This window comes from Ylistrum balloti, unplaced genomic scaffold, assembly GCF_031769215.1.
Source record: "Ylistrum balloti isolate Yb309-2 unplaced genomic scaffold, AGI_CSIRO_Ybal_v1 Utg369882, whole genome shotgun sequence".
Taxonomy (NCBI): Eukaryota; Metazoa; Mollusca; class Bivalvia; order Pectinida; family Pectinidae; genus Ylistrum; species Ylistrum balloti.
In genome coordinates this window covers 893475-907301 of record NW_026782019.1, presented here as the reverse complement: position 1 = coordinate 907301, position 13827 = coordinate 893475, and the positions used below count along the sequence as shown (strand labels likewise).

At 34.6% G+C, this 13827-nt stretch overlaps 1 protein-coding gene across 1 annotated transcript in view; it reads left to right on the top strand.

Moving 5' to 3' along the window:
- The window catches only part of LOC132546275 (transient receptor potential cation channel subfamily M member-like 2), a 56851-nt gene that overhangs the window by 241 nt on the left and 42783 nt on the right, over positions 1 to 13827 (top strand). Inside the window, exons 2-3 of the mRNA XM_060209986.1 lie at positions 4579 to 4729; positions 5169 to 5260. Coding sequence (XP_060065969.1) covers positions 4579 to 4729; positions 5169 to 5260 — 243 coding nt within the window. The remainder of the gene's footprint in view (positions 1 to 4578; positions 4730 to 5168; positions 5261 to 13827) is intronic.

Below are 13827 nucleotides of genomic sequence, written 5' to 3'. Positions count from 1 at the left end.
TGACTGGTTTATATTTCCATTGTTTGATACTGTAATTATTGTCAGTGGTAAAGGCTAGGCCTACATAATGTACATTAGATTGAGGGCTAAACTTCTATGTATCTATATTGAAATTGAAAGAAAAAAACAACAAAAAACAATTGTGAGAGAGTTGGTGTCAATTCATCTTAAAACTTAATTACATGTATACTGTTTTGATACAGAAGAATGTCTAAATTACTTTTACCTTGCAAAAACCGATAATACTAATTATAAGAGTAAATATTTAGTTTTACAAAAATCCATTTAATTCTTACTTAGTTAATGTTTACTCCGGGCGTTTTATCCTGAATTTAGTAATGAGCTACTGTGTTAAAACCCTGTGCATAGTGATAGACCGTAGATAGAATTGGTTTTGGAGTAAAATGGATTATCAACAATTTTGTTGTTCTTCTGACTTAGGTACGTATTTATGTTATGTGTGGCAATAATGTCTTTCTCCTTTTTATCATCTAGATCCTACATTACTCTTTAAGTCTATAGATTCTACATAACCTGCCTCTGTTGAGATGCATACCTTTCGCGTGCCCGTCTGGACTGTTAAAACACCACCAGGATATAAAACAGAATCGTATTCAGCTAGTTCAACTAGGGGATAGAATTTCTAACAAGATGTCATCTGACAAAAGTTAGACTGTGTCCGTTGTGATATATCAGGTCCAGACAGCTATCAACTTTATATAGTTCCAATATTGTGTATCACATATAATTACTATAAGCCTGTTATTGGCTTACACGTTTCAGTAATGTCGTAACCAGTGACGGTACTGTTACAGATGATCGTCAAGCTTGGTAGTTGGTTATTATGTATAGGAACTTTTAAAGATCGTGTATTTGTAATAGATTTAAATAATTAAAGAATCTTATTTAATCTTAATCTTATCATTAATGTTAAAATAGCAATAAGAATTGAAATGTTTGAATTAATATTCTTAATAAAATGTTTGTATTAAAATGACATTAGATAAATACTAAAAAGTCAAATTGCACTATTGCCAAAGATTGTTTTACAAAAGTTTTCATGAACTTTGTATATTGAGAATTTTGGTCTCTTTTTAGTCGAAAAGATGATGACTTCAAAATGTCAAAATAAAACCAAAGATGGTATTATTGGAAGATTTGACATATAAGTATAATTTCAAAATGCTTTCAATATGTTTTATGAGTTTATGTATGTGTAATGCCTTTGTTTCATTATTGATCATGGATTCCTATATCACTGATTTTGATATAAAGATCCCAAAAGTTACTTATCCTAAAATATTCACATGCATGGATTGATAATTAATGCTATTTTAGGACAAGTAACGACAAAAAACATCTTTGGAAGATAACAGCTTTGATAAAAGGACTGTACTATATGAAAAATAATTAACGGCATGTGATCTTGTGTATTTGGGGTACTGTTACAATACATATATGTAAAGCAATTTATGTCATGTGACAAGTATTTTCTGAGATTCTGTTACAATATTTATAGCAATTTATGTCATGTGACCATGTGTTGTCTGGGATATTGTTAAAATATGTACTGTAATTTATGTCATTTAACCTTACGCTACAATATGTTATGTTATGATGTGATTATGTCTTGCCAGGGATAAATGTTTCAGAAGAAATGATTTTAATAATTTTGATTGAATTTTAATTATCTGGACTGAGAAAATATGTATTGAGGCAGATTAATATTTGCACCTACAAGTTATACATTGTACATATCGTCGGATGCTGTACCTATAGTGCTCATCTACCAGAAACCAGTACATATAAATCCTATCTACAGCATTATGCAGTGTAGTGCCCAACCTTGTGATTGTAATTAATTTTACATTATCTACATTGAAATTGGAGGAGGATACTGGAATCACCATGTTCGTCTGTCATTCACAAATCTTGTCTGTTAAATTCCTCCTAAACTTGTGAAACAATTTCAATAAAACTACATAGGAATGCCCTAGACCATATGTAGATGTGCATGCAGGTTTTAAAAGCTTAACATTTGTCACAATAATCTGGTCATTATACACAGGTTTTCGTGTAATTATCTATTTAAGCATTTATTTTGACCCAATTATATTTGGCTCCTAAATTTATGATTTGGTGAAAAAAATATTATGTTTGGCAAAATTTTGGTGCAAAAATTTTGAAAGCTGGTGTGACCCCTGCTGTGGTTGCCTTGAGTCACATATAATGCATTTGTGTAATGGCCTGTGGGTCATTAAAAAGTCCTTGGAACAATTTTATTCAGACCTTGTTCAATTGTATAACTTATCAAAAACTTTTTGATTAAACACATCAGATGTCTCTAGAATTGCTAATAAAATTGAAACATTCTGGAGACACTTGATTGGTCAAAATCGATATAGTTTCTGAATAAGTCAAAAATTACAAGTTGTAAATTGTAAAATTTAAAATAGGATACGTGAAAAACAGAATCATATTTACATACAATTAAAATGTGTTTAGATCAAACACCTGATTCCTGTTGTGCTAACAAGAACTATGTAAGTTTGAAAACATGTAAGAATATTCAATACCATTTCACATCTTAATAAATTAATGACAACGGTCATGTTTTGATAGCAAAGACGTTTTTGGTACTATTTTCAAAAACATTGGTTCTCTTTGCTTGCATTAAAACGTGGTTGAACTGTGTATCTTATCAAAGTCTATAATTTTGCACATCAGTTGTTTCCAGAAGTGTGGTTTTTATGACAAAATGATGCTATTTTCCGAAATGTTGGTTAAGTTTGGCTAAATTTTGACTAAATGTTGCCCTGTTAGGAGACCTACTTGACACATGCAGGGATAATAGTCATCCTCAGGATGACAGTTGTTGTCAGGATCCTAGATACTTCAGGTAACCATGCAATCAGCATTAAATACAATGAGTCAGAACTGCAAGAATGATATGCCTGGATTAACAATAACAGCATTCAAACATTGAAATCTGTCTACCCGATTAGAATTTCTTCACGAGACTTACACTAATCATGAGATACAATTAAAGATCTTGTGTAAATGTTGTGTCAACAGTGACATGTTTATATTGGTTGGATAGCGAGCTATTGATCAGCTAAATAGAATACGCTATTGACTGTGAGGTGAAGCATATCATATATGTCCGTAGGGAATTAAAAGTCCTGGTGTAGTGTTAAATTGATATCGAGTTTTTTCGTAACACTATCTGATGGGTTGTAATGTCCCTGGTTATAATGCATATTATACAATATTAATTATGTTATCTTCCAGTTACAGAAAACAAACTTTCATATCTGATGTGGTAATGTGTTGCCTTCCAATTAATTTTCTTCAAGATATATTTAAAAAATACTGAATTATATAAGAATTGTTGTATATTTTTTTCTCCATATAAATTGTCTCATATCTGTCCCTTTTTTTTTTTTTTTTAAATTTTAACCGATTCCAATGTGCATAAATGTACAAGATAATAAAATTCTTCAATATACTGTCAAAGCTGTGTATAAATTTCAAAATTCTGATGCAGAAATTAGATATGAAACCGATTTGATTTTTGAATTATATAGAATATGTTCCATAAGATAGATACACACATGTTTGTGACTGAGCTGAGAGAGCAGAGAGGTACCCCATACCTGGGATGATATGTTTAGGTTTATAAAATATTGGATAGAGTATTCCTGTTAGAGAGTATTCACCACTCTAAGGACTTTCAGGCTGTAAGCCAAATTTTAGTATTATTTTGATCAGATGAAACATCTTGTTATATCAGCCACAGTTTGCAGTTCATAGCCTGTAATGATCTCGCCATGCCAACAACACAAAAGCCTTAAAATGCTCCTGCAAAGAAGACAAAATTTCTTGGAAAAAAAACCTGAAAATTTTGGTGGTGACAAATTCCTGCCAATTTATAAAATTGTCTAATAATTTCAAAAAGAAGAATTTAAAGAAATGCAATAATTATATGTTTCAATGCACATATATAGGAGCAAGCTTGTTGTATCTTTAAACAAAATTGCCAAAAATATCAATTATTTACTGTGACCTCCGTGCTCAGTCATAAAGTTTAAAATTGATCCTATATTCTTCATCAGAGACTCCATGAGACTTTATGTAATTGAGCAATTAAGCTTAGCCAATTAGTAAAGATTATTTGTATCTATATATACATACATGACCAGTCAGCAGTGTGTATATTAGACTGATAATGATCGGTAACTGTTTTGATAAAATCGTCTGAGGGGTGTTGTATGTGTGTGTATTCTTATATATATAACTAATTGGTAATCCCATAATTTTGGTCGCCTTTTCATGCGATATCAGCATTATTTGCTGGTTTAAAGCACTAACTGAATATTTAGTCTTTTAAGAAGTGATATCATAGGAACTATATTCAAACAGAATAAAGAAACAATGTTATTACAAGCTTGACTATAAATGTGTATAATGATTCAGGTTTGAATATCATATGAACAGATTTTAAATAAAATACATAAAGTTTGATGGTTAAATGTTGGTTTTAGGTGAAGTGTGATGAAGGACAGTGACTGACTGCAGGCTGACCATGGCCCGTATCAGTCCCTCTGGTCAAGATATCGAGATGACAGTTGGCGGACAGCCAAATGAAGCCATCGGCTCCAGTCAGCAGAGCCTACATTACAATGAACAGGCAGTCAGTGTCGAAAATGTCGGGGCTGTGCCACCTATGGTAAAATATACTGTTATGTTTGTTTAGATAATCAAGACCTTTTATTTTTAAGTTAAAATAAATTTTGTACTGATGTCAATCAAGTGAATTATTTATGTTGACACAAGTTTTGTCGCGATCAAATTTCATGAAATGTCAATATTGTTGAGTAAATACGAATAATGATACCAGTGCTAATAGATAGCACAAAAATATTTATCGTCTATTTTTGTTTCAATACTTAATGTATGTATTAAAAAAACAACAATGAACATCTGTTATAATTATATAACTATACAAGCAAAAACGTTACAGTGAAATACTGAATTGATTCAGTAAATGAGTTTCAAACCAATCAATGAGATTCCATTGCAGAAAGCTCCGGCTTTTGCTAACACAATGTTTTTGTTACTGTAACAATGAAGCACTTTAGAAATTTGGAAATTATGATTTTTCACAGAATGTCATCAGCAAAGAGGTGAAATGGATAAAAAGCAATATAAGGAAGCGTCAATGTCGTCGCATCGTGGAGAAACCACCAAAAACAGATCAGTAAGTCGTATATTTAGAGCCTCGTTAATTAACATCTGAGATCTTGTTTAAGGTGCTTGTCGCTGTGTTACATTGTCATAGATGTCATTTAATACAAGACCCGTCAGAAAGCTTGCCACATGAGAAATCGACACTTTACTTTTTTCAGAGTGCAATTTATAAGGAATTAGTCCTGTGTGATTTTACTGTGATTTAACTGTTGACAGATAAGAGACTATAATTAATGCTGTGCACTAATAAATGTCGTGATCAATCACCGTCATGTCGAAAAGCTGCCTTAAATTGGATCAAAATGAAAGTTTTCTCGTTATTTAATCACTCCAGTTATGTAATTTTACAGTTGTGTTAGCCTTAAGCATTACGTTCAGCAATCGATAGTTAGTAGCGGGGGAATTTCAGGTATCATCACAGTATTTTACTGTGAGTAGAATCTGTAACAATGGAAATAAAGAGAAAAAATGCCATCAGATATCAATAGTAAGTTTCTTTTGTTTCAAACCCCTAATATTCCAAGGTGGAAAAAAAACTTTCTCAGATCTTTTTTTAGTGTTACAAGATAGTCTGTCACCTTGGGGGTTTGTCTGGTCAAGATTCAGTTATAACAGTCTGACATGCTTTTTATACATACAAACTGTTTTAAGATGTCTATATAGAATAAACAGACACTATATTTGGGAAGAGGATACGGCTAACATAATTTCCAGAGGTTGGAACTAATCATAAAACTTAATGGTTAACTTGACAGATAGCTATTCAACAAAGTCAGCAAATAAATTGAACTGTAGTAGATTTAAACTGATATTGATAATATATATATGTGAATGATGACTTGCTCTCTGCTAGTTTCCTTTTAATGAAAATATATCTTTGATGAATGTCACAAGTCTAGTTTACAAACTTTTTAATTCCTGGCTTCTGACTTTTATTTTGTTTGTTTTTAATGAGTATACATCTTTAATAAATATCACCAGTCCTTTTAGTGCAAGAAGACGAAGAAGGTAAATGTTGAGAAACCCTATAGTCTCTTAAATATGTAAAGAGTGTGAGTGCAGATTGAATTTTCTTCCCTCGCTAAGTCCTTGGTGAAGTGATCTCTCATATGTTACTCTCAAATATTCCACTTGAGTGAAGCACCTGGAACCTTACACTGGCTCTCTATAAGAATATTATCCTGGTTAACTATATAAACTATCCTTGTTTCAGTTTATCCTGGTATAACCCTATAGGTATTTTATCCTGGTTACCCAATCAGTGCATTATCCTGGTATAACCCTATAGGTATTTTATCCTGGTTACCCAATCAGTACATTATCCTGGTATAACCCTAGAGGTATTTTATCCTGGTTACCCAATCAGTGCATTATCCATACAGGTTCCCTATATGTACATTAGCCTGGTTACCTTATCAGTACATTTTCCTGGTTACCTTATCTGTACATTTTCCGGGTTACCTTATCAGTGCATTAGCCATACAAGTTCTCTAAAGGTACATTAGCCTGGTTACCTTATCAGTACATTTTCCTGGTTACCTTATCAGTGCATTAGCTATACAAGTTCTCTAAAGGTACATTTTCCTGGTTACCTTATCAGTACATTTTCCTGGTTACCTTATCAGTACATTTTCCTGGTAAGACCATGCATAACTCTCTTGGTTCTCTATAAGTACATTGTCTTAGTGAATTAAATGATAGGCCTGTACAAAGTAAAACCTTTTTAACCCTAAGCTTGTCTGGGTTTCTTATTCAGGTTTATCATCCTGGTGTATAGTAACACTATTCATTCTTGGTAACCCTAGGTCTATAGGTAACTTGCCTTGGTTACCTATCAAAGTACATTATCTTGGTATATACCTGGTAGTATCACTTTATATCCTTGGTAACCCTAGGTCTATAGGTAACTTGCCTTGGTTACCTATTAAAGTACATTATCTTGGTATATACCTGGTAGTATCACTTTATATCCTTGGTAACACTAGGTCTATAGGTAACTTGTCTTGGTTACCTATTAAAGTACATTATCTTGGTATATACCTGGTAGTATCATGATTGTCCTTGGTAACCCTAGGTCTATAGGTAAGTTGCCTTGGTTACCTATTAAAGTACATTTGGTATATACCTGGTAGTATCACTATATATCCTTGGTAACCCTAGGTCTATAGGTATATATTAAAGTACATTTGGTATATACCTGGTAGTATCACTATATATCCTTGGTAACCCTAGGTCTATAGGTAACTTGTCTTGGTTACCTATTAGAGTACATTTGGTATATACCTGGTAGTATCACTATATATCCTTGGTAACCCTGGGTCTATAGGTAACTTGCCTTGGTTACCTGTTAGAGTACAGTATCTTGGTATATACCTGGTAGTATCACTTTATATCCTTGGTAACACTAGGTCTATAGGTAACTTGCCTTGGTTACCTATTAGAGTACAGTATCTTGGTATATACCTGGTAGTATCACTATATATCCTTGGTAACCCTAGGTCTATAGGTAACTTGCCTTGGTTACCTATTAGAGTACAGTATCTTGGTATATACCTGGTAGTATCACTATATATCCTTGGTAACCCTAGGTCTATAGGTAACTTGCCTTGGTTACCTATTAGAGTACAGTATGTTGGTATATACCTGGTAGTATCACTTTATATCCTTGGTAACCCTAGGTCTATAGGTAACTTGCCTTGGTTACCTATTAGAGTACAGTATCTTGGTATATACCTGGTAGTATCACTTTATATCCTTGGTAACCCTAGGTCTATAGGTAAGTTGCCTTGGTTACCTATTAGAGTACATTTGGTATATACCTGGTAGTATCACTATATATCCTTGGTAACCCTAGGTCTATAGGTAACTTGCCTTGGTTACCTATTAGAGTACAGTATGTTGGTATATACCGGGTAGTATCACTATATATCCTTGGTAACCCTGGGCCTTTAAGGTAGTGTGCCTGGGCTTTTATTAGGGTTCATTATCCTGGTATTTAGGTCATTTATGGTACTAACCTTCCTTTCATTCTATATGTAAGTATGAATTACATTAGTTTTAATTTTTGTTTAAAACATGCAAAAAAGAAAACCTTTTTACATTTCACATTATATAGTACATGATATACTGAATAGTATTGATCTCTCTGTGTGAAGATAACAGGCACTGGAGGGAAACTAGTTCACTCTCATACTTTTTGTCCACCTTAGTAAATGGTTAATAAATGTCATCATCTGCGACGTAAGAATGTTGAGACAGTTGTGAATATAGCTGTCTGTAGATTCTTTATGAGATTAGGGTATCTTACTGAAGTCCATACTGACCAGGGCAAAAATATGTAATTGTGGTGTCTGCAACAGGTTTCAAAAAGGCATACTTGGCCATACCATCTACCAAGTCATATGCTGTTTCTCAAAGGGCAGACAAAGTGCATGGGACCTTCATTTGCAGAAACTGGTAGGAGCTATTCCTGCCACACATCACTGATAGACTGAATTAGCTTCAAACTGAGAGAAGTGTGCCAACCTTTGGATATTTTCAAGGGTACCATATTGCTGGACCAGGGAGGAAGGAGCGGCCAAGTATGTACACTCTCTTCCGGATGCTTTATAAGGAACACACTGAACAGTGTGTGAGAACCTGTTTCTGGTGCAGGACCGACAGAAGCACTTCTATGATGATCTCAAAGGCTTCACGAAGTTTGGGACTTTTTATTCAGAGTGGACTTGGCGACCAAAGTGAAATAGAGCCTATGAAGTCAATGGTGTTTAGTCACCAGTTTTATATCAGAAAGTGGACAAGAAGAGTAGAGGAAGACTATAGTCCATGACAACTGCCTGAAACTGTACAGGGATCACAAATTTCCACTATGGCTTACGAGACGTAGAAATTAAATACTTGTTGGTGTGTTTGAGTCGGTAGGGACTTCCGACAGCAAGGACATGAAGACAGGGGACTCTGATAGGAATTTCAGAAGTCCCTTCCAAGGCCAAAGCTGGCAGATGAATCTTCTGTGGAGCAGCGAGAATCTCAACAAGTGCTGCCTCAAAGTCATCAGGACAGGAAGGCTATGAATCCAATTAATTTTAGATCTATGGGCAGGCAGAGAACAGCTAGACATCAAATGATGAGTTATGTTGGTCAAACAGAAGCTTCTTGGTTTTGAAAGAAAATGAGGAAGAATATGGTGAAACAGGTTTTTATTGTAGATTCCCTTGCATAATATTGAAGTTCAGTTTGGATGCCTTGTTTTGTAAATACAGGTCGGCCACAGCTTGTGGCTAGTGTGAGATCCATAGTTAGGCAGTTTGTCTATAGTTTAGGGTGTCAGTGATCACACAGGATTTTATAGCTCCGCTCACTGCCATACTTAAAACTTGTAGACCATGATAACCTTTATTAGGTTATCAATAGCATGTTATTACACAATCATAAATGACTAGGCTTTTCGTGCTCTTTATATTTCCTCCTTAAGGAAGGTTGTGCTAACGGAATAATATATACATGTAATTATAGATGATTATAAGTTATGCTAAATTGATTACAAGATACTTATGCCAGGTACCATATACACAGTAAGTAAATGACTCAATAACAATGTACTAAATATAGATATATTATTTAAGCACAGCTTCCATTTATATATACAAACGCAGTATAATAAAGCATTGTATGGACATATATGTGGCTCATGTGTGTGTTTTATGTTCTGTCTTTTTTCACGATTTGTAAGCTGAGTTTTTTACAGAGGTACTGTTTAATTATATGATACATTTTCCTCTGGGAGTCTATTGATTACAGATCTTAGGGTTAAAAAAAAAGATTTTGTGCTTGTAGCACATTATAATGCAAGTTGTTTGAAAAAAACTATCTTTGAAGAAACTTTTTATTTTAAAACAATTCAGAAACAAGTGATCAGCTTATACTAAATGATCGTGTTTGATCAGAGGGAAGGGTGTGAGGGGTTCTACTGGAAACAAGAGTACTCAGGAAACCCATTGGGTCAGCCAGGTGATGTAATGAGTGTGTGTCATTGTTAGATACTAGGTGATGTAATGAGTGTGTGTCAGTGTTAGATACTAGGTGATGTAATGAGTGTGTGTTAGATACTAGGTGATGTAATGAGTGTGTGTCATTGTTAGATACTAGGTGATGTAATGAGTGTGTGTTAGATACTAGGTGATGTAATGAGTGTGTGTGTTAGATACTAGGTGATGTAATGAGTGTGTGTTAGTGTTAGATACTAGGTGATGTAATGAGTGTGTGTTAGATACCAGGTGATGTAATGAGTGTGTGTTAGATACTAGGTGATGTAATGAGTGTCAGTGTTAGATACTAGGTGATGTAATGAGTGTGTGTCAGTGTTAGATACTAGGTGATGTAATGAGTGTGTGTCAGTGTTAGATACTAGGTGATGTAATGAGTGTGTGTCATTGTTAGATACTAGGTGATGTAATGAGTGTGTGTTAGATACTAGGTGATGTAATGAGTGTGTGTTAGATACTAGGTGATGTAATGAGTGTGTGTCATTGTTAGATACTAGGTGATGTAATGAGTGTGTGTCAGTGTTAGATACTAGGTGATGTAATGAGTGTGTGTCATTGTTAGATACTAGGTGATGTAATGAGTGTGTGTCATTGTTAGATACTAGGTGATGTAATGAGTGTGTGTCAGTGTTAGATGTGTGTTAGATACTAGGTGATGGTGTGTGTCCTAGGTGATGTAATGAGTGTGTGTTAGATACTAGGTGATGTAATGAGTGTGTGTCATTGTTAGATACTAGGTGATGTAATGAGTGTGTGTTAGATACCAGGTGATGTTATGAGTGTGTGTTAGATACTAGGTGATGTAATGAGTGTCAGTGTTAGATACTAGGTGATGTAATGAGTGTGTGTCAGTGTTAGATACTAGGTGATGTAATGAGTGTGTGTCAGTGTTAGATACTAGGTGATGTAATGAGTGTGTGCCAGTGTTAGATACAAGGTGATGTAATGAGTGTGTGTTAGATACTAGGTGATGTAATGAGTGTCAGTGTTAGATACTAGGTGATGTAATGAGTGTTTGTCAGTGTTAGATACTAGGTGATGTAATGAGTGTGTGTCAGTATTAACTACAAGGCAGTGTAATAAGTGTCCTCGCACTGTGTATGTATATAATTTCCTTTATCTAGCTGGGACACGTGATATTAAATAATACAAGGCTAGACTAGAAAAAATGTTAGGAACTTTGAGAAAACACACATTACTCAACATGATTTATTTAGGCTCCTAGTAACTGATATTAGTTCTAGTCCCTAATTAATACCAGAGTATTGGTGTGGAACATATCTACCCACTAAATATAGTACTTAAGTGTTAATGAAGAGTGTACTGTTGATCAACTGAATTATTCTATTTGAAGTATATGAAGGTTTGTATATCTACTGGCATTAGACCTATCCCAATATTTGTTCTAGGACATGGAATATTCTTGTGTCTGGAATAATTGTTGTGTTGTCTGTATCCTGCTCCGTAGCTCTAGACCTATCCCAATATTTGTTCTAGGACATGGAATATTCTTGTGTCTGGAATAATTGTTGTGTTGTCTGTATCTTGCTCCGTAGCTCTATCAATATGTAAGGATATTCCAGATTCAATTTACTTCATCATTTATTCATAGAGTCATCACGCTCTAATTCTATCATAAACATCCAATTATTATTAAATAGTACAGGTATGTCCTCAGAGATGGCCAATACTGTTATTAATGACAGGTACTCAGGGTTACAGATCCTGTTATTACTGACAGACACTCAGGGATACAGATGCTGTTATCACTGACAGACAGGTACTCAGGGTTACAGATCCTGTTATTACTGACAGACAGGTACTCAGGGTTACAGATCCTGTTATTACTGACAGACAGGTACTCAGGGTTACAGATCCTGTTATTACTGACAGACACTCAAGGATAACACATCCTGTTATTACTGACAGACAGGTACTCAGGGTTACAAATCCTGTTATTACTGACAGACACTCAAGGATAACACATCCTGTTATTACTGACAGACAGGTACTCAGGGTTACAAATCCTGTTATTACTGACAGACATGTACTCAAGGATAACAGATATTGTTATTACTGACAGACAGGTACTCAGAGTTACAAATCCTGTCATTACTGACAGACATGTACTCAGGGATAACAGATATTGTTATTACTGACAGACATGTACTCAGGGATAACAGATCCTGTTTTTACTGACAGACAGGTACTCAGGGATACAATCCTGTTATTTACTGACAGACAGGTACTCAGGGATACAGATCCTGTTATTACTGACATACACTCAAGGATAACACATCCTGTTATTACTGACAGACAGGTACTCAGGGATAACAGATCCTGTTTTTACTGACAGACAGGTACTCAGGGATAACAGATCCTGTTATTACTGACAGACAGGTACTCAGGGATACAGACCCTGTTATTACTGACAGACAGGTACTCAGGGATAACAGATCCTGTTATTACTGACAGACAGGTACTCAGGGATAACAGATCCTGTTATTACTGACAGACAGGTACTCAGGGATAACAGATCCTGTTATTTACTGACAGACAGGTACTCAGGGATAACAGATCCTGTTATTTACTGACAGACAGGTACTCAGGGATAAAAGTTAGTTTCCATGGCCACTGCGATAGCATCTTTTATGTTATTACATGTACATTTTATCTTCATATCAGTAACATCAAATGGCTATTTAATAGCTTGTTTTTGTCTTGTATTTCATATATATGTTTTTCTTGTTCCCTATAGCTAGTTTTGCCTATTCATTTTCGGTCTGATCAAGTGGCCATTTTGGATTTTTACAGTGAAATTTGTTTTTGCTGTTTCTGAAGGAAAACTGGAATGATTGTTCTCACCTTTATTATGTAGGTTCCCCTTTATTCAAAGTTGTGCCTGATTGATTTTTAGACTGATCAGAAAAGAAATTTAAAAAATGACTGACAGATGGCTGTAATCGCCAAGTAAACATGGTTATCACTACTTCTTGAGAACTACTCCATAAATCTATCTCTGATTCATTTGTAGGTTCCTCTTGGTCCATAGTCGTGCCCATTTGATTTTGAGACTGATGAAAAAAAAAAAAAAATGGCCAACAGATGGCCATCTTGGATCTCATTAAGTAAAGATTGCAATTTCTTGAGAACTTGGTCCCTAGCTTTGCCTATTTGAATATATTTTGTCCATATTTTGTGTGAGACATCCTTAACTGGGTGATGGCGCCTCATAGATCTGATCTTAGCATCTCCCTGACACCAGCTGGGTGGGGCCCAATAGGGGAAATAAAAAAATGATACTTTAAAATCCTTCTTCTGTTGGGATTAATGTATTTTGCCCAATTTTGTTTGGGGAAGAAGATTAACTTTTATCAGAATGATGGATTTTGACCCCTAGGGGTCTGAGCAGTGAAGCTTTATAGGAGAAACTTAAGAAGTCTTCAAAATATTTCTTCTTCCTCTGAATAATATGATTTTATACCCATTTAGTCTGAAGCAATCTTGGTGATCAGAGCTCAATTTCATATAA